At 50.8% G+C, this 26,433-nt stretch overlaps 9 protein-coding genes across 9 annotated transcripts; 4 read left to right on the plus strand and 5 right to left on the minus strand.

Moving 5' to 3' along the window:
- Positions 1-218: 218 nt before the first annotated feature.
- Positions 219-3,122, minus strand: N7481_008034 (uncharacterized protein; the record flags this gene model as incomplete). The annotated part of the gene is made up of 1 exon (XM_057267253.1): positions 219-3,122. One exon carries the CDS (start codon positions 3,120-3,122, stop codon positions 219-221), a length of 2,904 nt encoding a protein of 967 aa, XP_057121454.1.
- A 988-nt stretch (positions 3,123-4,110) lies between these two features.
- N7481_008035 (uncharacterized protein) lies at positions 4,111-5,738 on the plus strand (the record flags this gene model as incomplete). The annotated part of the gene is made up of 3 exons (XM_057267254.1): positions 4,111-4,167; positions 4,224-4,652; positions 5,301-5,738. 3 exons carry the CDS (start codon positions 4,111-4,113, stop codon positions 5,736-5,738), a joined length of 924 nt encoding a protein of 307 aa, XP_057121455.1.
- Positions 5,739-6,033: 295 nt separating this feature from the next.
- On the minus strand, positions 6,034-8,402 carry N7481_008036 (Het-C domain-containing protein; the record flags this gene model as incomplete). The annotated part of the gene is given in 5 exon segments (XM_057267255.1): positions 6,034-7,218; positions 7,236-7,833; positions 7,888-8,046; positions 8,117-8,264; positions 8,318-8,402. 5 exon segments carry the CDS (start codon positions 8,400-8,402, stop codon positions 6,034-6,036), a joined length of 2,175 nt encoding a protein of 724 aa, XP_057121456.1.
- A 1,055-nt stretch (positions 8,403-9,457) lies between these two features.
- N7481_008037 (phytanoyl-CoA dioxygenase family protein) lies at positions 9,458-10,400 on the plus strand (the record flags this gene model as incomplete). Its single annotated transcript, XM_057267256.1, has 2 exons — positions 9,458-9,677; positions 9,709-10,400. 2 exons carry the CDS (start codon positions 9,458-9,460, stop codon positions 10,398-10,400), a joined length of 912 nt encoding a protein of 303 aa, XP_057121457.1.
- Positions 10,401-10,853: 453 nt separating this feature from the next.
- On the minus strand, positions 10,854-12,503 carry aglA (putative alpha-galactosidase; the record flags this gene model as incomplete). The annotated part of the gene is made up of 1 exon (XM_057267257.1): positions 10,854-12,503. One exon carries the CDS (start codon positions 12,501-12,503, stop codon positions 10,854-10,856), a length of 1,650 nt encoding a protein of 549 aa, XP_057121458.1.
- Positions 12,504-13,524: 1,021 nt separating this feature from the next.
- N7481_008039 (Zn(II)2Cys6 transcription factor domain-containing protein) lies at positions 13,525-15,035 on the plus strand (the record flags this gene model as incomplete). The annotated part of the gene is made up of 3 exons (XM_057267258.1): positions 13,525-13,614; positions 13,739-14,291; positions 14,359-15,035. 3 exons carry the CDS (start codon positions 13,525-13,527, stop codon positions 15,033-15,035), a joined length of 1,320 nt encoding a protein of 439 aa, XP_057121459.1.
- A 414-nt stretch (positions 15,036-15,449) lies between these two features.
- Positions 15,450-16,874, minus strand: N7481_008040 (class I SAM-dependent methyltransferase; the record flags this gene model as incomplete). Its single annotated transcript, XM_057267259.1, has 3 exons — positions 15,450-15,728; positions 15,841-16,683; positions 16,836-16,874. 3 exons carry the CDS (start codon positions 16,872-16,874, stop codon positions 15,450-15,452), a joined length of 1,161 nt encoding a protein of 386 aa, XP_057121460.1.
- A 583-nt stretch (positions 16,875-17,457) lies between these two features.
- Positions 17,458-20,850, minus strand: N7481_008041 (uncharacterized protein; the record flags this gene model as incomplete). The annotated part of the gene is made up of 4 exons (XM_057267260.1): positions 17,458-17,862; positions 17,912-19,229; positions 19,288-19,817; positions 19,879-20,850. The coding sequence occupies 4 exons, from the start codon at positions 20,848-20,850 to the stop codon at positions 17,458-17,460; spliced, it is 3,225 nt and encodes a 1,074-aa protein (XP_057121461.1).
- Positions 20,851-24,567: 3,717 nt separating this feature from the next.
- N7481_008042 (putative mitotic spindle checkpoint protein (Mad2B)) lies at positions 24,568-25,401 on the plus strand (the record flags this gene model as incomplete). The annotated part of the gene is made up of 1 exon (XM_057267261.1): positions 24,568-25,401. One exon carries the CDS (start codon positions 24,568-24,570, stop codon positions 25,399-25,401), a length of 834 nt encoding a protein of 277 aa, XP_057121462.1.
- Between the last annotated feature and the right edge of the window lie 1,032 nt (positions 25,402-26,433).

Genomic DNA, 26,433 nt, shown 5'->3' on the forward strand with positions numbered 1-26,433 from the left:
TCGACTAATCCTACTGCGGTAGTAGCTTTTTAGTTTAATTTGCTCTATTCATTTGCAAATTCGTCGTTGTCTGAAAGATAAAAGCCTGAGGTTAGCTCAAGTGCTTTAGATACTGGAGGTTGTAATCCTGCTTAGCAAGTCCAACCTGCCGATGCGAGATCTATAAAAATTCGCATCTCATTCTCCAATTTATTTCCATACACATAGCTCTGTCTGATTTACTGATTTTGAACTTGTCGCATCCGAGCTTTCTGCCGGTGGCGAGCATCGCGTCTTTTGTCTGCTTTCGACCTCTGACCCTGCTCGGCATTTCCAGGCCTCGGGGGAGTGGGTGGGTTCGAATTATTCTGCGGTTGAGCCAACTTGTTCGGTCTTGCCGGCTTGCGATTTCCTTTTCTGTTTTTACCACCATGGGCTGGGGCTGCAGGTGGCCCATTCAGTGGGTTGAAGGGTCGAGGATTGGGGGCCCGGACCTCGGGCTTCTGAGCTTCGAATCTGTGATGTGTGCCAGTGTACCCGGATGGTTCTGAAATTCTTGGATTGTTGAGTGGAAGATAATTGGGAGGTTGGCCATTTGGCTCTTGCGGCTCCGATCTGCGCCGCATACCATTGTAGTTAGGTGCACCTGGCAACCTTGGATTGTGGAGAGGCATCTGGTTAGGACGGTTATTGGACCCTTGAAGCTCTGGTGCTCTAGGCACACCATTTTGCTGCACTCGTGATGGGTGAACATATGAAGCACTGGAGATTTGATCTCTGGGCCCTTGATGTTCTGGTCTTCCCGGCGTACCATTGCAATTGGGTGCAGCTGGCAATCTCGGTTTGTTGAGAGGCATCTGGTTAGGAGGGATATTAGACTCTCGAGGCTCCGGTCTTCTAGGCACACTATTTTGCTGCACTCGTGATGGGTGGACATATGGGATATTAGAGATGTGATCTTTGGGCTCTTGATCTACCGGCCTTCTCTGCGTGGCAATACCATTGCGCTCGAACGCAGCTGGTCTGTCCGGTGGCTTGAAGGGCATCGAGTTGGAGGTTTGATCCCTAGGCCCTTGCGTTACCGATCCGTCGTGTGTGCCATTGTACCCCGGAACCACTGGTTTGCTTAGAGTGTATGAAGGCCCGGGTTTGGGATCTCGATTCTTGGTCTGGTTTGGCGTGGTCGTTCTCTGGTCCTCTTTTCTCCTCTGCGTATCGTTCTCCGTGGATTTCATTGCAACGGGCGGGGGATTTTCGAAAACCCTAGGAACCCACTTATCGATATTTCTTAGCAGCAGATGGCGGTCTTCGATTGAGTTGAGATGAACATGCAACGACCTAGTCTCGCTTTCATGAACAATACCTGAGATTTTCATTGCGGCTACTTCGGGATCGCTACTCCGCTTCAGCGCAGTGTCAACTCGGTCCTTCATTTCAGAAAGAGACCCTCCCTGTTCTTTCCAGGCTATGGGGTGGAATTCGGTCATTTTCAGTGTAATGTAGAATGGACAACAAGCTATCCCAAGCAGCGACGATGGCTGGAAATGCACATTCTCAAATGGGTTGGGCGTGGGTTTACCCTTGGTGTCCGTGTAATAAAAGCCCGGAAGCCAGGCAGAATCTCCATCTTCGAGGTAAGGTATCCAAGAATGAGCATGCTTGATGAGCTCTTCCCTTTCCGAGTGGCTATTGGGGTAGAGTATGATATCCCCGAACTCGGGCCGGTGCTCGATATAGAAAATTTCCATCTGCGACAGATCACGTATGCGACTTGATCGTAGAACAGATGCAATCGACTGTGAAACAGACTGTACTGCACGGTCGGACTCCCAGTTTTTGTACGGAGAACGCGATCCTTTCCAACAGATTCTGAGGGCAAATGGTAACACCTGCTCAACACTTGTTGGCGCTGAACTCCCCTCGGATGAAGGATCTTGGCCATCAACACCTATAGCGTAGCGGCCAGGTACCCGAGCAGCATCACCTTTCTTGAGATGAGGGAACCAGTATTGAGCATTCTGAATAAGGTACTCTATGTTTGCCCCCTCCCATGGATACACATCCAAGTCCCCCGATCTTTGGACTTGGACGGTTTTGATCAACTTTTTCTTCAAAGTTTTGTCGCTGCTAGTGTGCAGAGCTTTATTCAAATCGATAACGATCGCTAGTGGCTTTTTCTGGGGGTCTTCGTGGTATTGCTGATATGCTTGTGCTGCATATGGGGGATCAGAGCATTCCCAACGTATTCTGAAGGAACTCGGGCCAGTGTACAGTATCGGTGCCGTGAGGGGTTCCTCGGAAACGGGGTTGTTGTGTTCAGTCACTGCAATATCCGATGACAATACAGACGTCACATCAAGTCCGTCATCTTCGAAGTGGTAGTCTTCGCCTTCTTCATTTGGGTCCTCATCCCCAGCAATCAACATGTCTTCTCTGAGCGGGTCGCTTAACCCATTCTCGACAGTGTTGCTTTCAGTCATGCTGATGTCTGCCATTTCGATGTCGACTGTGGCACCAGCGGCCGTTGGGGTATGAGCCATATGGGCGTCGGCCATACTAGAATCAGATTGGAGCATAGACGAGTTTCCCCATTCGGCTTTATCTTTCTGGGTATTCTCTTTGCAACTTTTGGAAGCTGCGATTTGAATTTCCTTCTCCTTCTCATCTCCTTCCTCGTCCATTGGGTGGTCAACATGTTCCTCGACGCGCGTCGGTACAAGCTCCGGATTTTTATGCTGGGGAGTCCCATTGACATGTCCATCATTCAGATCTCGGGTTCTCCCAGCGACTGCGTGGGCCTCAATTCCGTTCGCACTGGCCTGCGCGGCGATTCGCGAAGGCCCAGGGGCTGGGGAAGCGTTACACTTGGATTTGGAACGGTCCGGGGCTCTGAATTGGGGGGGAGCTTCCGCCAAACCCAATTTCTTCTGCGAGGAAGATTGAAGCTGTTCCGCCAGTAAAGTAATGACCTTATTTGCGTGGAACATCAAACCCATAACATAGCCGGCCGGAGCTGCCGCAGTCGGGTGTTTCAGTGTGTGCGAGCATATTTCCATGTATTGGTCTTTGAACCCCTCAATCAGCCCGAGGGTATCAATACTTTCATCCTCAATCGGAGGTATGCTGGGCCACTTGGCCGCCATGACGATAGTTTTGGTGGTGGTCGGATACCACCTGGGCAACATAAACTCGTGAAGTGCCAGAGTCAAGAAGTTGGTCTCCACCGCAGGCGGTCCACATGTTTGGGTGGGGGGGCTACAAACGCGACAACCATCGACACATCACATTTTACTTCCCTCCTCCCAGGCGAGATCTTAGTTCCTTTGGTTTTGTTTGCTACGTATATCATATTTCTTTTTCTTGCTTGGCTAACAGTGAATCTCATGTTGCAAATTTTCGACCCTAAGATGTCCACTTACCTCCACTTACTCACAATCATTCCCGCCTATAGTCACATCTCTTGAAACCCGAAGTATGTTTGACAGCTGGTCTGCTGGAGTTCTTCCAATGCCACACTCGGTTGCCACTCTAAAATCTTTGATAACAGTTTGTGCTGTCGAATCCTCCCGGTCCCCTCTTCGTCATTGAAGTGTACCTCACTCTTCAATCCAAGATAGAGTTTTGCCCCTGTACCAACCAACATCAAGCCTATAGTCACCGCCAGGTTTCATTGTGCAACGATGAAATTATTTACATTGCATGGACTTGGAGTCCAACCAGAAAAGTCCTTTGAATTTTGAGATCCGGTTTGTATTTACTTGCCTATCCAGTGAATATCAACTTATACCATGGTATGGGGTGGGTGATCCATGGTGTGACCGGCAAAAAACAACCAGTATAGTTCTCCTCTCTTGGTTACAGTAGTTTTCAATTTCAGTTTGACCTCTCACTCTTTAAGACTTGATTCCCGGAAAATAAGTCCGAGATACACTAATCCTGTTTGGGGTCACCGCTCGATTAATTAAGCAGAACTGTGGTGATAATGACTGTACCACATCCTAGGACGTATTGTAATAATACTATAATGATACATCGAATCCCCTAGCTTCGCTTGGTCGTTCCCGCCGGCTTTAGCAACTTGTGTACTTAGCTTGTTCGTTTCCACCACTCCACCAACAACCAGCTACAAGCATGACTGAAGTCAACATCCTGCCTCAGCCGTATCTGTGGCTTTTTCTAATTCTTGAAGTGAGTTAGTAACACATGACTTGCGTCAAAACAACATTCTACTAACCCCTGAACAGCCTTCCATCATAGCCATCGCGTTGCTCTGCATCGTCGCGTCACCCGCGAACCATTTCCATTCTCTCGCGCCCGCTGATAAAAGATCATGTAATGGACTTCTCTTTTCGCAAGACGTAACTCAACCAGTGTGCGACCAAGTGTCTGCATGGCATACGCCACAGCTCCGCGTCCTACTGTACCAGACCATGGCTGCACTAGGGTTCAGCGGTGTGATCGAACCTATGCTCATTTATACAGCACGATACAAACTACAGAACACACGAGACGCACAAGTTGTGGTTACAGCTGTATTGCTGGCGCTTATGGCATTTGATGTGCTCCATGCGACGAGCGTGCTAGGCGTGGTGGGAGTTAAAGCAGTGCTTCCGGGATCGGACATAGACCCCTATGCGTCGGTGAATGTTTGGGTTCCGATGGCATGGATAGGGGTAAGAACTCTGTGGTTGCTGGGCGTAGGAAGAGATATAGCAAAAGACAAAGGAGAGTAAGCAATCCGAGCCTTCTGGCAAATAGCCTTGTATGTTTTTGCTGCAAAACTCTCTATCTCGTTATCCTCTTCTTCAAGGAGGTATTCCAGTGTGACTATAGGAGTCCAGTATATCTCTAGCACAACTCATCATGAACAGTTTGACGGTTGGCTGGACATCATGTTACAATTTCGTAAATTCGATCTACCGGTAGCGTTAGTACGCGAGTTTCGTGTAAAATACACCACTTATTGTACTGAAGACGTATTATAAAATACATACACTATTGTAAAAGCGGTCTAGATCGAAGTGCTTAAAATAATATCCAATCAAAACTCGCATATTTAGGATTTGTTTTCCGCGAATCAAGTCTAAAGAGTGTGAGGTCAAACTGAATTCGAAAACTACTGTAATAATCGATGAACTTATTTGTCCCAACGCACGGGACATTTTTACACGATTGGCAAAAAGATATCTCAGGTAAGTTTTTAGGAATAGCCGAACGGGGGGGGTCGAACCCCCAACCTTGAGATTAAGAGTCTCACGCTCTACCGATTGAGCTAGCCCGGCAGGGCTGTTGTTTGGGGGAGCATCTTATGACTATGTGAGCCAGATACTATCTACGATGAGAACCGATTACCCATAGTGGATCGTTCAAGTTGCTTGATCAATGCTGAAGGGTTAGAGATCCTACCCCTAGGCACCCAACCATTCGAATTCTTCAATATCGCTGGTAACCCCGAGGAATTGATGGCATTTATGGTCCAAAACCCCGGCTTGCTGCCAGGCATGCGCACCATTCGCAGTGGAGCGATACAGAAGCGCCGCCGCGAAATGAAAACCATCTGTTCTGGATGCTGGCGCTCATGTCATGAGACGGGAGATGGAACGACAATGCATCATATCCATGAACATGTGCAAGACTGTGCTGTCGACTCCTGTGCACGGCCATTTATTGCAGATGTTATTATCGCGAACTCTCCGGGCTTTGTCCACCTGAGTTGCGCCGAAACGCTGGGAGTTCCTTTGAATATGATGTTCACGTAAGTAAAAAATAAAGCTGAAGAGAAAGAAGAGAGGGGAGCTCTCGTATCTAGGTAATTACCATGGTATAGATGGTAGGTGGCTGTGGCCCTAGTGGTACTAGTAGTAACCCTTCAAACCTTGGAACAGACTCGGACACTATAACCTTGGAATCGACCATATTTATTCGAGCAAGACCTATCTCAATATTTTAACCTCTAGATGCACCATCCAAATTCACCCCTACCACGCCCTCGCACCACAACTTGAAACCATCATTACCTCATAAAGCATTTACAGCATGATCGTACCGCCACATTTAATATCCATAACCGCCATTTCCATGTCCCTGTTGACCATGCTGGCCATAGGTCTGGTCTTGATACCCAGAATGTTGCTGGTGGTGCTGTGATCCGCCCCCACCCGCATTTCCAGCACCATCATCCTCAACGCCCCTCGACGAACCATGCGAAAGGCCACCGGGAATGAAGTTTGAGATTTTGCTTTCAAGATTATGCAGCTTGTTCAAGTTCGACATACCGGGGATTGGAAGACTGGAGAGCTTATCCCAAGGCAAACCGGACGAGTGGGACTGTTGCTGTCCCTGCTGCTGTGACTGGCCAAACTTTCCAAAGAATGATTGATGACCACCAGAGGATTGCCCCTGTTGGCTGTGACCGTGCCCTTGTCCATGATTACCACCAAGCGCAGCGAACCCACCCTGGCCGCCGCCGTGCGTGTGAGGAACACCGCCGGTGTTTTTGCCAGAACGGACACCCTCAGAGCTGAGGACGTCATTCAAGTTGGCGCCGCGGTCGGGACGAGAGTGAGCCCAGTTTTGGACGGCTTCGAACATCGATCGGTGGGCTTCATTGTTCATATCCCGGAGAACGGGGTGATGAAATATGCGTAGGCAGTCGTTAAGAACCTCGTGCTCGGGAACATCGGTGTGCTGCCAGGCGTAAAGCACACGGGGAGCGACATACTTCACAATCACGGACGCAACCTGTCCAGCGGGTTCATTGAGAATATTGGCAAAGTGGTCTTTGGAAAGTAGCGAGTGGGTGGGATCAGTGCAGTGTGGATCAGTCCATGGCTCATACTGGTGCTTTCCTGATGCCTCGACAACGCCCGCAGACCCGGTCTGCAAAGACTTCGAGGCGGCGTTAATCAGGGGCCTCACGAAAGGTGCAAGGAGAGACATGATGAAGACAGTCAAAGTCTCCGAAATCTTCTCGATAATAGACTCGAGCCCGGGAACCTTTTCGATGATCGAATTGAGCTTCCGGACGACCTTGTCGCGGAAGGCCAGAATGGGATAGATCTTGGACACTGTCTCTTGGGGGGTTGAAATCCGGCATACCACTGAGACCTGGACCTGGGCCAGAGCTACCAGATGGAGGCTGAGGTGTCGCAGCACGAGACCCCCCCAGTCTCTGCGTAGCCCATATGCGACCCCCGAGAACGATTGAGGGTCTCCTGTGTGTCGGACTGATGCTTCAGGCTCTCAGCTTCAGATACGAGGTCTCTTGTACCTGGAATTTTGCCCAAAAGCCCCGTAAGGGAATTAAGAGAGTTATTAGACTGGGAATTATTCTCTGCGTCACCCAGCGCGAGGTCCATCTCATTGACCTCAGACTGAGTAAAGTGATCGGTGGCCTCTCCAAGAACGGAGTGAAAGAAATCAACCATGCCAAATGTACCAGTGACAAGCGGGAAGACATGGTGTCCACGAACATTGCATTGCGTGGCCGTGCCAGTGTGCGGAAACACATTGTGCATGCCCATCTCACGAAGAACCAGCTCACAATAATTGGTATGCGCGGCAAAGTCCTCCAGCGTGTGAAGACCCTGGCCGAGACATCTGAGTGCTTCGCAAAGATCCTCTTCCTTGCCCTTGCTGTTCCCGCCATTGGTGTACATGCGTCCGTAATGAATACTACGGCTTAAACTGAATTTCACATAGGCAGCACTGGTAGCCCAGTCACCGCGCTCATTAGCGATATAGTTCTTCATTCCCGTTTCGGGGTCGATTTCCAGCTCAACATTGCGGACCGGGGGTCGCAGGCGCTTATCGAACTGACGCGCATCCTCGTTGTCGGCATAGTCCTTGGGGTTGCTGGAAAGTAATTAGCAGAAAACTCCACCGAGAAAGACTTCTTCTTTCACATACTCAATATGTTCCTCCGGACGATAAACCCCGAGACGATCGGAGGTGACTTCAAATTCGCCTGTCGCATAGCCGAAACTCAGGAACGAGAGGACCCACACAAGAACACGGATTGTTTCGGCCTGGAGATTTTTCAGGGTCCCGACATCCATTGCCTGCGAACTAGTGGCATGTGTCAGCTCAGGGTCTTCCCCAGGTCCCTCCCCAAAGATTGAAGATATCGCAGACTTACTAGTCGCGCAACCAATTTCCAAAGTATACGCGCTTGACCATGGTGGAGGTCCATTTATGACCGTGGATGAAGGCGACTGTTTTGAGGACGTCTTCGATATCGCCATGGCGCCAGTTCTTCCCCTCAACGGCGGAGATCGAGGCAATATCTATGTATGTCAGCAACTGGAAGGAATAAGTAGATGCGGACGAAGAGACATACTTCCGGCGCCAAAGGCGTGGACTTGGGGCAATAGCAGTAGTAGGCACACGACCAGGGCGGGGAAGCCCGCTCGGAGGAAGGACATGGTGGGGTGGAAGGAGGTAAATATGGATCAAGGGCGAAGGATAGACTAAGAATCCATAAGGATTTGGAGAAAGAAGAAAGATAGAAAGAAAGAAAGAAAGAAAGAAAAAGAGAGTCGGAGTACGAGTAGAGTCGCTGTGTCTCAGGCAGGCCTTGGCAGTCCACGATGACGTGGGAGGGGCAGGACAAACACAAACACAAGCACAGCAACAAGTGCGAGCTGAATTGAATGCGCAACATTGTATGATCTCACGGTATAAGTGTGGTGTATACATCTAATACAACTTGAACCTGTACTTAACTCTCTGAACGATAATCCGTGGGATTTATCATGGAGGTTCCATGTTTCAATTTCTGCTGTTCCGCGGGGCAGATCTACTGGAAGTAGAAGTATACAAACCACCGAGGGTTTGCCTCTGATGATATTCGCTAAGCATCAAGCACAGCTCCCGAGGTCCCTATGATTGAGGTCAGTGTATAAATCAGTCTAAACTCCTCCTGTTGTCTTGTTACCCCATGAAAGATTATGACACAGCGTGTTAGAAAACCCTGAATAAAGACACAACTCACGCCAAGCTAACTTGAAGCTGTCGGGCGTCATGCATTATGTGCAGTCAAGCTTCTGCAAGCTCAGTGACACCCTGACCCCGAGGTACCGGCTGATACTACCACGCAGGTCGTGGCAGATCGTGACATGCCACGAGGAACCGGGGGAATCCAGTGGGGGCATCGGACTTTAATGTCTTCCAGAGCCTCCGATTCTACCCCACGATCCGATCTTTGCCCTACCATGGGGGGGAAAATGGGAAAATGGGGGGGAAAATGAACAATCAGATTGACAATTTGTGAAGGTCACATCGGATCCACAGTAGCATCGACCAACAATAAAAAACAAAAACCAGACTAGTATAAATGTCACAGTCGCAGTTCCACGTACTATTATACTATGTAGCATCTACTTCAACCCCGCACATATAAACACGGGCTTCTCCAGACTTCCCTTCCCACCTAACCTCACCCTCTCACCCTCTCACCTTCACTCTCACAGACATCACCATGTCCACAACACCCAACCTTGACGCCCTCCAACGCGACGGCTTCGTCGTTGTCCGAAACCTCCTCACCCCCACCGAAATCACCCACTACCGCACCATCGCCACAGAAGCCACCACCAAAACCCGCACCGGAAGCTGGCCTCACTTCCGCACCGTCCCCAAACAATTCCCCCCCATGGCCCTCCACTCCACCTCCAGCCTCCGAGGGCGGAATCTGGGGCGTCCAACACCTAATGCACCCCTCCATGCCAGGCCGCGACGCCTTCGCAAAATGCTACTTCTCCCCGACAATCCTCGCCGTTGCCGAAGAACTAATGGGCGTGAACTCCAGTGCAACAACCAATGACGAACCCCTCGTCATGGAACTCTTCAATCTCCTCGTCGCGCCGGAAACAAAAGACTTCGAACTCCGCTGGCACCGCGACGACGTCGCTGAAACTGCCACCGCCGAAGAAGAAATCTCCCAATTAGCCGCAAAATCGCCCGGCGGCCGCCAGTCACACGCACAATATAACCTCGCCCTCTGCCGTGACGCCTCACTGATCGTCGTGCCAGGTTCGCATCGTCGTGCACGTACAGACGCAGAGCGCAATGCGGATCCCTACGAGCCGCATATGCCCAACCAGCTCATTGTCGAGCTACAGCCCGGCGACGCGGTCTTCTACGATAGTAATATCCTCCACCGCGGGACGTACAAGCATAAGCCTGCCAGCGGGGAGGAGACGCGGTTGACGCTTCATGGTAGTTTGGGGTTGAAGAGTGCTGATGCGGGTGATGCGGAGAAGAAGAAGGTGCGTGCTACGGCGGTCTTGCAGCATGGTGTTGGGGCTTGGGTGCATCGGGAGGATGCGGCTTTCGGGCTTGGGGAGAGACCGGAGAAAATGCGGGCGAATCTTGTGGCTATGGGGACTGGGGAGGGGGTGGGGTTCTCTTTGCAGGGATAGTAGATGCTGTAGGTTATGGCTGCTTGTTAAGCGTGGAATTATAGTGCATTTGCATTTGCATTTGCATTTGCAGCTCTTAATGGATTGTACAGTTAGGAATTTGAGTGATAAGGATTTTATTTACTTAGGGTCGAATTGCCCGGGGCGTGTATGGTAATTAGATAGACCCATGATATGATGCCTTTAGGCTTGGGTAGAGTATGCCGCTTCTGACCTCGGGATAGGTTTGTTAGTTACATAACCGATGCAACTCCCCTTTCTCCTATTCCTTCAAATAACTACTATTGAACCAGGAAGAGAACTGTTTATCGATATGTACAATCATCTGATATCTCGTAATCCGTTATCCTATACCTTTCTGCGATTGCAGACTATGGAAAATGATACTACGTTGTTCTGTACTATGTGCAGCTTCCACTCAAGCATTGACCCCCATACCACCTAAAGGAAGATCTACTTCTTGGCAGCGCCCTCAGCCAAACGAACGCCACTCGGCAATCCCAAGATCTGACCCGCTTGTTCGAGACTGCAAGTCCCCAGACGACCATCCCCGCCGGACTCCGTCAAACAGCCGCCCTTATCATTCTGCAGATGGCCAGTCATATAGTGCGACCATACTGTACCGGATCCACCATTGCATGATGCGAGGGTGACCCCGCCGTCGCTAGTAGCCAGACACTTGGATTTATCCGAGAGAGGGCTCAGGGTCAGTTTGCTTCCATGGTGGGAGACGTGCCAGACCTGGGAATCGGTGGCTTGGCACGATTCAAACTTGACGCCCGTGGACGATGCGGTTAGGCAGTGACTGGTTGCTGTGTTCAGGATCATGCCGGTTGGCGTGATGGTGGTGCATTTACGTGGAGGTGTAATACGGAGGACACTGGTGGCATGGCTTTCCAGGGTGATATCAACGGCATCTTTGATGGTCGAAACGGTTCCGGTTAGGAGATCACGGGCTTTGTACTTGCAGCCAGAGTCCAGTCCCAGCCGGGCGATGGGGATGGCCGTCTTGCTGGTATCATTGCCTCGGTTCAGGACGGTGAGTAGCCGGTCTCCGTTTGCCAGAGAGCGAGTGAGTACGTCGAAGTCGCTGTCGCGACTGACTAGGGCCGATTGTTCAGCGAGCGGATCTTGGTCCACGGCGATCAAGTCCTTGTTGCTAAGGAACTCAATCTCACTATCCGACAGGTCAGGGATATACGCGCTGATAATCAGCGGCGCACCCATCGAAGCCCAGAGTGCGAAATGAGACCGCTTTTCCACGTCCGTGAGACCCGGGTGATCTGGAATCAGGAAATCCGGATCATTATAGTAACCGGGCTGCTGATAGCGCACTACCAGCGTGTGGTAGTGGTAGTTTACCATGATACTGTCCCAGGCACTTCCTTCTCCACTGTAAACAAGGACATCATCCGAGTGCCGCGCCAGTTCACCATACTCGGGGATCCAGTCCATAACCATGGCCCAGTCCGTGGCATTGGTGGAAAAGTACGCAGGGGCGGACTCGGAGAATATTAGCGGATCCTGCATGCCACTCAAGATCTTGTGCCACTTGCTATAGAGCTGGCGATATTCGTCTCGCAGCGGTTGACCATCTTCAGAGAAAACATTGCATCCGTCAAGCTTGAGGTAGTCGATGCCCCAGTTGGCAAAGCTCTCGGCATCCTGTTCTTCATGGCCCAAAGAACCTGGATAGCCACCGCAGGTTGCATTGCCGGCGTCCTCATAGATACCCAAGTGGAAGCCATGGCTTTTGGCATACTTGGCCAGCCACGGAATGCCATGGGGAAACAGTGTTGTGTTCCACTGCAGTGATCCGTCGGTGGCACGTTCATGGGTCATCCAGCAATCATCTAGATTGAGGCGATTGTAACCTACATCACGGAGACCGCGATTGACCATGGCCTGGGCGGTATCGGTAAAGAGGGTTTCGTTGAGATCGCATTCGAACCGCGCCCAGTTATTGAAGCCCATTGGGGGCGCCGCAAGGAGGTCTGGGTTAGACACTGATGCCTGGACCTGAGTAGGAAGCGATTGGACCATTAAGAGTCCAGCCATGGCCGTGCTAGCTGGAACGGACCAGCGGGTTGAAGATCTCGGCATAACGTGCTCCGTGATAGTAGTAGTGATGAAGAAACAGGATTTGAGGGATTTGGAATAGTAGAAGGGTTCTCCAGAAAAATGAAATATAAAGTCTGAAATCAGATTTTATGAGAGATCTGAGCAATTGGCCCGATCAAATTCCACGCCCTGAAGAGTCCTCAGGCAAGCTTTATGGCGCCCCGAAGCCATCCACGATGGAGATTCCCCGCACCGGAGATCCGTGATCGACACGAATCATACGTCGGGGTGAGTGGTACTCAGGGCGAAGGGGACTGCGACGGTGGCATTCATTGATAAGGGAGTCATTAATTAAGGAATAGGTGCAGGGGTCGATCAGGATGTTCTCGCCTCGCCGTGCCCCTGTCCGGACCTGTGGGGGAACTAGGAGAAGATCTGCATCTGCGTTCTACGTTCCAACGTGATGCAGCCCTGAGCGCGAGCGCTAACAGCAGCAGTTCTAGCCATATGGTCGGAACCCACGGGCCATGTTAGCCATGCTAGTCCCTCTCGGTAGTTATATGCATGATGATGGAAGAGAGCGGAGTGGGCCGTGACCATGACTGTGAACAAAAAATGGGGGGGTTTGCAGAACTTGGAAATTTCCTTTTCCGCAGGTTCCTCAGGTTAGCTGCCAATGGGGAGGAGAATCGGGATCTGCGAGACCTGAGAGATCTGAGAGATCACATTCGCCATTCAATGGTGGCAGGGTGGGCCTGGGAAAAGAAGAAAAGATTGTATATAGTGTCCACGGGTACAGTATTGTGCATTGCAATGTGCAGCTGAAAAGAAAAAAAAAGACGGGAGGTCCACGCCCCAAAGCCAAAGTGAGAAGTGGATTGGGGGATTCAGCTGGGTAAAAAGGGAAAGAGAAGAGAAGAGATGACGGCGCGAGTGGAACTTTTGAACTCTGCTTTGCCCCCCCCCACTTGCCCAACGGTGATCTCTGGGAATCATCCAAGTTGAGTCTCTTAGCTTCTTAGCTTCCTAGCTTCTTAGCTTCCTTAGCTCTCTCTCTCTCTCCATGTCTCTGTCTCGAGAAATGTCCCCCGATCCCAAGACCAAGATTCGTCCTCAGCAATCCTGTGTGCGATGTCGTGAGCGCAAGGTTAAGGTATGCTTAACTGGAGTTGAGACTAGCAACTGGGCGATTACCTTCTCCTCTTCTCTTCCGTCCCCACCGCCACCCTCACCATTTCTACCCATCGCCTCGCTAACACTTTTTCCCTTATCCCCAGTGCGATCGTTCTAGACCTTGTCAGGCATGTATTATCCGTGGCCTCGAAGCAGAATGTACATACCTCGCAACTGCCGAAGATCATGCGCAAATCAACCAGGCCGAGATCATCGATCGCTTGCGCCGTGAAGTTGCGCAGCTGCGGGGACAATTGAATCAGGGTCCTCGACAGGCTCCTAGTCCCGGAACCGTTCGTCGACGACACGATTATGCGCGAAAATATGGAGGAGGCGCTGCTTCAAATGCCAGTGCCAGTGCCAGTGCCAGCAGTAGTCGGAATGGATATGCGGGGAATCGCATGGCGCAAAGGCAGAGTAATGCTGGTGGAAGTGTGAATGGCGTCGAGAACGAAGGGAGCTGGGCTGGTTCCTCCCCCAGTTCGTCCACGACTACTATGACCAATTCTAATTCGGTGACGATGACCAGCCCCGATAGCACAGGCAGTGAGAATGGTTCTACCAGGTTCTCGTATCCGGCGGCTGGACCGTATGGGACGAGTGTCGTCGCCGAGGCCGAAGGCGCGGGCGCATTCGGCGAACTCAGCTATTCAACCAGTGAGTTTCTTAACAGGAAGCAGTAATAACTCTAAGACCTGCTGACCAGGGAAAACAATAATTAAAGATTCAGACGAAGTGACTGTGGCCTACTGCCAACCCGAACTTCCAACCTTCGGCGAGATCCCGTCCTCGGCTCCCTTACTGCAAGGGATTGTCTCCCAACCAATCATGCATCCAGACGCCTCACAATTCCAGGGGATCTCCCCCATGCAGCTGAACGGGCCGTACGGGGACGCGCAGAGCTATATCTACGAGAAACCAGACCCTCAGTCACAGTCACGACCACAACCACATACATATCCATGGGGTCATGATGCAATGGGATCGCAATTCTCGGCTCCTTATTCGGATTCCTCTTCACACCTAGCCTCTATCAATCCCTTTGATGCACAAGCAAATGCACAAACCACATCACCACCGAATCCGAATTCGAACTCGTTATTCCAAACCCCGCCTGCACCACCACCGATTAATCAACATCAACAACACCCTCATCATCACCAACACCAACTGGACCCACTCCAGCGAGAACTCACCCCAAATCCAATCGATTCTATCCCAGACTCTTGGAAGATAGAAGGGAAAGAAGAGCTTCTGGAGACCTTACTCCAAACAATCAGCAGCTGCGACGAGAAATCCGTTGCGCAAGTCGTCAGCGTTGTGAGAGCCAGTGCCACGCCTGAGGCGGCTGTCTCGGGAATATGCCAAGTTCTAGGGATCAGCGGGATCAGCGGCCAATGACCGAAGCACTAGGCCAGAGACCTGGTCAGAGCTCATGGCCCAGTACAGTACGAGTACATATCTACCTACCAGACCCGATTAGACAGGGCGCAGTGTACATACATACATAATACATCACATTAGAGATTTCAAATTCGGCGGTAATGAGTAATTAATTGCATGCAATTATGAATGCTCGTGGGCTGGTTCCACTGCAATTCGCTCTCGTCGAATTTCCTTTTGTCCACCTGGAGGTGTCTGGTCTAGTACATCAGAGAAAAGAAGGGAAAACAAAACGCCTTTATACATCAATGCAGGCCATAAGTCGTCACGTCGTGTAAATAATGCAAAGAAGAGAAAAAGAGAACATAAGAAAGAACAGAATAGAAAGGAAGGAAGGAAGAGTGATCGTCAAGTCGTAGATAATTATCACCATCATGGGGCCAGGCCATTCCCATTCGAAGTCGAACTCGAATTCGTATCAAATGGTTTCTGTCCGTAGACGAAGTGGAATCGAACATAGAGGTGGAACTTATTGCTCACTAGCTCGGCGCGGACTCGATCCATATACTCCTGCGCCTGCTGGAAAGAGAACCCCAACACGCGAGTGAAGAGGGCAAGGGTATACGGCTCGATGACTTCGAGGATAGTGGCTTTTCCCACGCGACCGATTTCTTTGAGCCGGCGATTCTTTGGCCACCCACCGACCGGGCACTGTTAAGAGTGAGCTTGGAAGAAAGAGAGAGAGAAAAGGCGATAACAAGGGAGGAAGCAAAAAAAAAAAAAGAGTACCTGGGGAGAAAGGGAGCGGGGGAGAGCAACAAACCTTGTAAATATCATCCGTAACATTCTCAAATCCCTCAGCGGTCATCCAATCAAAGATCATAGGCGCAACATTAACAGGTTTTCCAAACTGTTTACTCGCCTGACTTAATCGATCTTGCCAATCCGTAATAGTCGTCGCTCGAAGATGTGACCCATCATCAGAAATGACCATCGTCTCGAACTCCTGTGCCTCGAACCACCCGCCAGGCTTCAGGTGCGTAAATACCTGTCGTAATAGTCGTGGCCAGTCGCCGATTCCACCGCCCAAACTGCGCGCGTGGATATAGTCAAAGGCTTCCGGTGGGGTAAATGTCCAGTCGCTCTCTGCGTCATCGATGAAGAAGCGGCAATTGGGTGGGGCCCAGTTTGGTTGGATGGGACTTAGGTCTGTGCCGATTATGTCGGTTGCTGGGAGGTCTTCGGCCATTTCGAGGGCCCATTCGCCGGTGCCGGTGCCAATGTCGAGAATTCGTCTCGGCGGATTGGGGGTGGTGGTGGTGGTGGTGTTATTATCATCTCCGGTGCTGAGGTCGGAATTTAAGATTGAGCTGGAGCTGGAGCTAGAGCTGGAGCTGGAGCTAATGTCCGGGTCGCGATCCCCGCGATCTCGGTCGCGTGGGAGGGGGGCACGATGAAGATCGCCACCGCTGAGAAGTTTGAAGAGATGATGCATCAGGGCTAGTCGGTCTTGTTCCTCTTCGTCGTTGGGGAAGGGGTATTGGCCATGTCGATAGGCGTGGTAGCGGCGGCCATTTTCATAGCAGTAGTCTCGTACTGAGGAAGCGAAGGATAGATCGGAGCCCACGAGAGATTGTGTGTCAAAGAGTGAATCATCGTCACTTGTCTGGGAGTGTGGTTAGAGCTGAAAATTGGCGATCAAACTGAAGGAGAGGAGAGGTAGGTCTTGGAGGGGTAGGGTAGATGGGTAGATGGGAGGATTACAAAGATGGGAAGCTACAGGGCCAGGGCCAGGACCAGGACTGGAGGGGAGCTTACATCAACTTGAATGCTCTCGTTGGGATTTGGCCGAGACATGGGGAGAAAAGGAAGGAAAAGACCAGGCATAAGAAGGAAAGGGAAATTAAAATTGGTGAAGATATCGCAGAATACCGAGAGAAAGGTCGTCGGGGCGCAAGTGATGCATCACCCGGCTGGAACTCAGCGCGATAGGTCAAGCCTGCAGGAGTCCCCGCAGTTGCCAGCCAGCAGGGAAGAGCGCTGGGTGAGGAGTAGCCTAGGGTAGGCTGGGCTAGATTCCTCAGCTGGGATGGAGCGGTGCAGATGTGATGCACTATCATGCGTATGGCTATGCAATTACACCGTCGTATCCCTGCGTCCCACCCGGTTGGGCCCTCGTCTCCACTTCTGCGGGCCCTTTCTTGCTGGGTTTGCTGGGTTTGACTCGTGAGCCACTCGGGATTGGCGTGCTTTATAGCCTGGTCTGATTCAAGCCTACGTACAGTATGGAAATAGTATACTACTAGTAGTGGTAATGCACCAGTAATGTACCAGGGAGTATAATCAGTCAACTACTTGACGAGTTAACTATCTATTTGTATCAATCATCATGATCATGATCATATCATATTCCTATTCTTGCTGTTCTTGCTGTTCTTGCTCACCCCAGGCTCTGCAGCTTTCCCTGCTCATCCGGGGTCAGAGCTCCAAACACGTCTTGGAATCCTGGTTGTGTCGATGCTCGTCGGAAGAATTCACCCAGGTACGCTTGTGTCTCGTCATCTCGTCGTCGCACTCCGAAAACACTCTCTGTACCACCCTCCGCAAAACTCATCAGCTGCTGCTTGGTCATACCCAATCCCAGGTCCAGCACCTGTCCGGGCATGTCTTCCCAATCATCGTCGCCATCCTCACTTCCAGCGTCGTCGAGTGCAGCAGCCGTCGCTGCATCCATCTCCTTGTTGCCTGATGCCGCCGAAAGTTCCTCCACAAGGACCTTGATGATCTTCAAAGAGGCGGGCACAGTGGTATACCGATCGGGGTTGTTGCGTGCCTGTGACCGAGTCTTAATCCGCCCAGTGTTCTCAACAATTAAATCCCCCCCTGACTGGCACCTCAGCCAGACGAGGATCGCCCAGTTCGTATAGATGCGCCAGCGCGAAAATATTCTGCTTGATCTCATCGTAACCGGCAAAATTGACCGAGTTCTCCAGCCACTTGCCTAGTACGAGCGCAAGTCCGTTCTGGTTACCCAAGTCCAGTTGCGCCAGGAAGTCGACCACTTCGCGTGCGCTAATCAGTGTCAATCGGGCGAAGACTAGAATGAGACTCTGAATGAATTGTGCTTGTTGCGCTGTCGCCAGTCGCTGAGCCACCGCTTGCAGGAGCTGCGGCAGGTAGGGGCCTAGGCGTTCTGGTCCAGCGCGCTCCACCAGCTCGGCCGCCAGCTGTCCTACCTCGGTAGCCGCATTATCATCCACATCCGGTCCAAGCAGACGGTCAATGATCACCAGGACAACCTCGACCGGCTCCTTTCCAGACTGCGGGTCCCATGCCAGAAACTGGGCAAAATCATGGGAGAGCACGTAGCGCACGGCTTCGGTAGCAGGTCGGATCAGCTCGGCTTCAGCCGAATCTAGAAGCAGACGGTTGAGCTTGGGCATCACCGTTTGCACAAATCCTGCCGGCATAGGCTCGAGGCTGCGCTCCGCCAGAGCTCGCAACAGGTCGGCGGCAAAGTTGGTCAGGGAGTTCTCTTCAGTGAGATTTCCGACATCGATAGCGCCCATCAGAGAAGGGAGCACCTTTTCACACATTTGGCGGTAGGCATCGGGGCCAAGATCGGAGATTTGGTCCACGATATCTTCAAAGGCCTCAGTCACGGTCATGGTCAGCTGGAAGTTCTCAGCCCCACTGCTAGCAATGTTGAACAAAACATCGATAGCAATGGATGAAAGAACCACGCTCGAATCGGCCATAATGACATCTCGGAGGGTTTCCGCCAGGGTCACCTTGAGATCGTCACAATCACTCTGATCACGCAGGTCATGCGCTGAAACGAATTCTGAAATGGCGTTGATAACGGTGACCTGGAATGGGCGAGCCACTTCGATCGGCAGAGATGGAATAAGATCTTGTAGAACACGTATACAGGCGACCTTGACGACCTCTGCGGGATCCTCGGCGATCGCCTTCAAAGCAGCTTCCAGATAAGAAGTGGCAGTCTGCTGGAAGCGATCGCCAGCGACCTTGGCCAAAGAACCAGCAACCAGGTAGCCTCGCGCGCGTAGAAGCTCCTCCTCCTGCTGGAGAGCGTAATGGACAAACTGGTTGAAATGAGTAGCGAGCTCTGAGGGAATTTCTTGAGACACCTCGCCAAAGTCTCTCAGCAAGGAATTCAGGACATAGAGGGCTGCCTCGCGGGCTTTCCATCTAAACCGGGGTCTCAGATTAGCATGTAGCAGGGTATCAGTCAGAATGAAGTACTTACGTGGCCGATGAGTCGGCGAATAGTGTATTCATATGGGTCAGAAGCCCTTCAGCTGCCTTTTCCTTCAGCCATTCGCCAGTCTTGATCGCGAGATCAGCACTGCAGGTGCGAGGAGTGTAGTTGGCGGTGATTGATGTCTCCTCCGAGAGGAACAGGTTCACATCGATTTCCCACAGACCTTCCTCTTCCATCGTAATCTGCGCATAAGAGCTGCACAGCTTCATGATCTCGGGTACCCATCCAGACGAGCCCGCTGCGGTACCGGCATTCTGAAGCTGCTGGTGTAGCTCTGCCTTTACAGGTGGGGCCTTCAGCAGAGTTTGAACAAGATCCAGTTCCTCTAGAACGAGGTAATCGAGCGAGTAGGCGAGACTGTCCACATCTTCTAGGCGACCTTGGCGCTCGTTCTCAATGAAGAAATTTTGATAGACTGGCAGAGCATTAGTGAGCTCTGCCCAGGCAGTAGAGAAATAGCTCGGACTCTGGGCCGAGAGAAGACCAGGGAAGACATTGCGGATCTTCATCAGAGTCTAAAGAACCATACATGTTAGCTGGGATAGAAAATCACTGCATGCTAGGGATAGATCTTACCTTCACGACCTGGATTTTCAGGGCAACGAACCCGCGCCACTGCGTCGCAATATCGCCCGTCTTGTTCGCCTCTTCTTCGGACGGTGGCTGAGGCAAGGGTGCTTCCAGGGTCGAAACAAAGTATGGCGACCAGACGCTTAACATCTCATCAACGAATGACTTGATAGCTTGCTTGTGTTGTTCCAGAACCATTTCCAATGTGTCGAAGCAGGATTTGAAAACGGCGACTGCGAGTGCCCGCAGTATAGGCTTCCGGGATTCGGACGCCGCTACTGCGAAAAGAGACGAAACGAGGTCACGGGCGACATTGAAGAATTGCTCCTCGCCGAATCCAGTGTCCACCAAGTCCAGAAGGACCTTCAGAGCGCCGTGCAGGGCGATATCGGTGGTGGAGGCATCGTTGATGATGTGAAGTAAAGCGGGGAGGAGTTCTGGCCAGTCATCGGGGAAATCGGCGCTGGCAATTTTACTGACCGCATAGCTAGCAGAGCTCTTAACTTTGCGTTCGGGGGTTTCGATGGTGGTTGCGAGTTCGAGGAGTGCACGGCGGATCTGGGCTTTGTTTGTGTCGTTGACGAGGACCTGACCCTTGAACTCGTCCAGGCTGGAGGACCAACCCGCGGCGATGAAAGTGCGAAGTATGGAGAGGGCAGATTGACGCAGGTTCACAGGTACGGACTCGTGGGAAGCAATGGCAGTTAGGGAGATGGGGAATGATTCGTTCGAGTACAGGGCGTGGAGCTGTTGCTCAGCGGATTTTCTGGCGTCGGCCTGAGGCGACTGGGTGTTTGCCAGGAGCGATAGGAGTTCTTGCTCCATGGCGGGCGTAATGGATGACCAATTGATCACGGAGAGGTCAAGCAGAGGGTGAGGCGTCGCCAGGGAGGTGGGATCAAGAAGTTTATCCCATTTGCGCGCGGCGCGATAAGGGGACGCGGAGGGGCAGTGGAGGCGGTAAGCCTCTGACCACATAGTAGAACTGCATAGTAGAACTGCATAGTAGAACTACATAGTAAACTACTAGAGTTAATTACCTTTACTTTAGTCCCTATGTATGCCTTATCTTGAGCTGTTAGCAAGTATCCTCCGTAACCTTGATTCTCCTTAGGGAGATGCCCAGACTCACTACAAGAAGCTGTACATACTTCCAACCCTAGGTATCAACACCTCTCAGTATTCTCCGCTGCTCTAGCCTCAAGCCCTAACCGAAACAGTTCTTAAAAATAATCCGCTAACCTAAAGTACGATAAAAGCTAGAGACCATCGTGCCCATAGAAACATCATGCAAACTTGAATGCGATAGGCTGGCATTGGACTGGTCTCACAGGCATGCTCAGTTATACTCGTACCTAGCGTGCAAAAGCGGCGAGGCCTGGGCACCAAAATGGAATCGAAGGAAACTCATTACCAAGTCCACAGGGCCCTTTACCGATGATCATCCCAAGTGACGGCAGTGGCGGCATGAGATCTCCATGGGGAGGCGCCTCTCTCCCCGGCAAGAGGTGCGAGCTGAATGCCTATAGGGTAGGGTAAATCCCAACGCCTGTATTATCAATACGAGTAGTCTTCCATCGGTTTCTACTCCTTCAACTGTCATCGCTGTGGTGAGATCGTCAGCCGCATTTCCCGGTGATCATTGATCGCGGGGAGGGGAGTGAGGGGCACTTTTGCTCTAGCGCCTCTCATGACGCCCCCCCGGTGTAGTAATTACACACCCTGATGACCGGTCGTTCCGCCTCAAACCAGCCAGCTTAATCCTTTTAATAGAAAAGAGACACGGCACGGGTCAGAACAAGCCCGCCGTTGACAGCCTCAGCGACTGACCTGAAGCCAATCCTGTGGGCCTCTTGAGAATTCTTCCGAAAAATCACGATCCATCCAATAAGGCAGACCGCTGGTGTCAGGCCATCGAGGCGCATCACACATTGATATCCAGATCTTCGTGGAGATTATCGTCGGAATTACAGCAGATCCCACCAGCCCATAACGGAGAAATTGTATACATGTGAACTTACAACATCCGCATAGTACTAGTTAGTACTCTTAAGTACACAGTAGATCAGCATGTTCATCGGTGGTACAACATACTATCTTCAGGGACATTACCGGCCTCATACGGTCGGGATGACACTGTGGGTTCCTCTTGCTGAAGGTGACGTGTTGAATCGACTAAGTCGGGGAACTTTCGATGGTTCCGAGACAGTTGAAAAGTAATCATGTGGGGATTCGTGAGATTTTGACTTCATCGGAATTGATGATTCCCCTCGACCCCCGCGAAGACCCTGTCAAGGCTTGTTCTTGTCAGCACCGCCTCCCGACGCCCGCAAGCCCGCCGCCACGGCAATGGATGCCAAGAACCGGGTCTAAATTGCTAACAAGTGATGAATGGCCAAATACATCTCTATGCCTTTCTTCAAATGCACTTTGTATCTTTTCAGCCCGAGATCGCATAGGTAGGGATGCAGATCACTCACATGGGCCTGACTTTTGTACGGAGTACGTACCATTGTCTGAAATGAAGACCATAAACCCAAAAATCCAGCCTACCTATGCTGGGGTTTATGAGTCCACTTTGGAAAACTGGTGCCGGATCATGCCTTTTATATATATATTTTTTAATATATTTTTTATGGATATCTGTATAGGTTCAAGTAAATGGACACAACTCTAATACAGGAACGTGATGTACCAAGTATATCCAAATTCCACCATTTCTGGCCAAAGACCTTACTGATCCCTACCTAGTTCCGCAGACGTGGAGCTCTAGATATCTCATACCTGTCGGGTAGTTAATCAACTGGATGTTCCTGTCATTGATCATAACGATAGTCTAATTGAGTAGATGGGATCTGTATATCACGTGGTGGCCATGCGATTCGACCCTGGACTGAAATCTGCAGGCTCCGCGAACTGCAGGGTGGTTGTGAGCGCCCTCGTAAAAGCAGCGACAGTCTGGGATTAGAGAGGAGGTACAGGTACATAGTGAAGTGACTGCTTAATTATTATGGAGTAAGTACATACATGGAGTGCATTGTATGTAGTGTAGTAATGTATTGTATGATATGGTAAGGCGCCATACCCGGTACTACCGTGGCCCCCTCTTTTGGCAATCAGAAGGGTGCGGCGGTGTAATTATTCGGTATTCTTTGGGTTGGGCTGCTGGGTCCGATGGGGAATTCGGCTCCCTCCTGCATCCATGACTGGTTACCAACGTATTCAGGTACAACAGGTACAAGAGAGATGCCCTGGATGGGCCCTGCGCTGCTAGGGTGGAGAGTTAAGCTTACACACAAGAAGATGGGGGTATTTTCTTTTTTACTCGGCTATACCCCGTCGGTTCTTGCACCACATCCACGGTTGAGCAGATGGTTCCATGGCCCATTTATGGAGTAAAAAATTTAGGGTATTGAGTGTTTTGGTACGGAGTACTGATAATCGGTTACACTTTTTCTTTCGTTCTTGTTTTTTTTTCTTCGCTTGGCTGCGATGATCGCCCCTCCTTGAGTATCCCATGATCACACCCACTCACTGACCCGTTGAGTGGGGAAAAGAAAGAAAAAGAAAAAGAGAAAAAGAGATGGAATTTGCACAAAAAACATCTATAGATTCCGCGATTAAAATAGGGTAAACGGTAGATACGGGAGTGGCATCGGAACTATGCAAGGCAGAGCAGAACAACATGCTAACATCATGCATATGTGGTTAGCGAGAATATTCAAAAGTAGAAGCAAAAGCAAAAGCAAAAAAAAAGCTGGATAAGTAAATGTACAGAGGATACTTTGTGCAAAGTACTATTCTGTACATACATCAGTGTTCGTAGAATGACGCAACACGTGACGGGCCAGCAAGTCCTGACCGTCTACTCTCTTCCACTTACTCTCCCCTCGAACGAGCCACACGGGGCACATCATTCACCACCATCGACTTTATCTGTTTTACTACCGGCTCGACCCATCGACCTTCGACAGGCCCCTGAGCCTTTTATAGCCGTTTCACTTGACGGCTCCCCACCCCCCCTCGAGCCCCTCGCCGTCCACTTTCGCTTTAAGCCCCTCCTCACCCTCCCCTCTTCACCTGGGTACATCGCTTCTCCAAAAAAGTTATCTTTCTTTTCTTTCGATTTTGGGATCGGCGCTCAGGTTCACATCGGTTTCTTCCCTCATGCTCTGAGGCTTTGCATCTTGTCGTTTTGTCCACCCAAGCGTACGTCCCTCGGATTTCCTCACAAACCCCCTCCCTCCCCTCCCACCAATCCACCACCAATCATCAATCCACCCAACCCCCCCTCCTTACTTCCCTTTTGATCACCAACAGCCGCCTGTTTCGGCCTCACTGCGCCTCTCATACTTCTTGCTTGCCTTTTCCGACCGTCTCATTCGTTCGCACATTCTCCCCGATCCAATCTGTTGTTGACCGAGGACCGGCGGGAAAAAAATCCTTGATAATCGGACCCCGGCTCTCCCATCTGGGAAAAACCACAACATCACCACTATACTCACCACTTTTTTCTAAAAGAAAAAGACGCCCACGTTGACCGATGATTTTAGAAAGGCAGAGCGATGATTAGCTTCAGGGTGGAACATCATTCAGATTCCTCGAGACTCCGTCAAGATCACCCTTACCGTGGACCCGACTCCGGATCGTTCGACGGCAATGCCGATGGCCAGTGAGATCAGTAGTACCACCACCATGACCACCTTCGCCGCTCCGGTCCCTGCTACCAGATCGCTGCCCACGAACCAGTCGGCGCTGGCGGCGTCATTCACCAACTTCCTTACCGTGTCTGTCCATCAAATACTTTTCCTGCGCTCCGTCTACCCGCGCGCGACATTCCTTCCCGTCCGGGCATACAACTATCCTGTCCGACAATCCCGTCACCCTAAAGTGTGTGACTATATTAATGATGCATCAATCGCGGTCGGAACAGAGATCTTAAAAGGTACAATCACCGCAGTCAGTATCATTATTTCATCTCTTCGCACAAATCAACCCCTCGAACGATATGCTTTCGACCTGTCGGGCTTCCCACGGGCTCCAGCTGGAGAGGTAAACACTACATTTGCGGACAGAAATGGAGATTCATCTAATCCAGGTGCTCCCGTCTCCGACCGGGGCCCCGCGCCAACTTCGGTTGACCTCGAGTCACAGTTCAGAGCTTGTCTGGCTCGACTGGCGTCCGCATGTGCGCGCCTAACCCCGCTCCCGCGGGATGACGAATTCAGCTTTACTGTCTGCATTGAAGTGCGGGAGGATGCGTTACCCCCCGCTGGAACAACCAACGAAGAACAAACGTGGATTGTGGCCGAACCTGGCAAGGTGCACCTCCGATCCTGTACCGCCCCTTTCTCCGTCTCCAAAGTACGGAACGGCGAGCCACAGCGGCCACCCCCGCCAGTGTCAAACGGGCGCGCCAAAACAGTACCGGTACGACGTGTGGAGGCCGGGGAGCTGCGGTTGGAGTTATGGGTGGAAGAAGCGCGGCAGAAATTTAACGAACCGGTGGATTCAGAGCAGCCACCCTGAACGGATAATTCCTTATTAGGGATTTATTTGTGTCACATCTGCGGAAACAGTTGTTCGTTTGATTATCTGTCCACTCCACTCCCATTACATTCTCATTCTGATTTAGCGTGACCAATGATCGAACATACATGATGGACGAAGAGACTAAGAATTGCCGTCCGCAAGAAAGTGGCGCAAATATATAAAATGGGGAGCGGACGATTTTTTTGGACTCGCATGGCATTTTTTTTTTCACACTTACATAGATCAGGTTCATATCTTTCCTTTTTCGCTCATCCTTTAACCTCTTCTCCCCCAGCACTTTGCTTTTCTTTTACTCTTCTTTCGTCACGACATTCCTTCTCAGCTCCCTCTCCTCCCTCTTTGATTTTTGGTCTTTCCATTCTTCGACTCAGCTCGTTCTCCCTCTTGCATCGTGTGCTGAATCCTCGAGTATTAACTCTCCATGCTGATCTTTTTTATTTGCGGTTCGGCCTTTCTTATTATTTCATACCATCTCATTTCTGTTGTATTCCATTCGTCTCCTTTGTCGAATCTTTCTCAACTACATGATTCTCATTTTTTTTCTAGCCAATTCAACTATCTAGCAACCTAGCTCCCAATGTCGTCTCGTGTCTGGAATTGCTCACGCCTTTCAAGGTTGTGTTGTTTTGTCATTTTTCTCACATCATGTCTCATTTGTCATGGACTTTTGGATTCCGAATCTGCCAATTTTTCACGACTTTCATGTTTTGTGCTGGATAGTTATGTCGTAATGTCCTTGCATCCCAGGCTTTCTTTCTTTTGACCTTTCCGGTTCTCTATGCGATTGTGACATGCATTTTATTTTGGTTTTGTTTCTCTGCCTCAAATCTTGTCTTGGTACTCGGCTGATAGGAAATAGGTCCTTGGTCTTGGCGCGTAAGTATCATGTAGCCACTCCTATGGCGGCAGTATACGTAAACGGGATAGTACAGTTCTGCATGCAGGTTAATTCGACCATTATATAGTTGAAACCACCCTCAGTAGATCACAACAGCCACGATCAATTAG

This window comes from Penicillium waksmanii, assembly GCF_028829765.1.
Source record: "Penicillium waksmanii strain IBT 27052 chromosome Unknown utg000007l:1.0-4314555.0:1.0-4317578.0, whole genome shotgun sequence".
In the NCBI taxonomy this organism is placed as follows: Eukaryota; Fungi; Ascomycota; class Eurotiomycetes; order Eurotiales; family Aspergillaceae; genus Penicillium; species Penicillium waksmanii.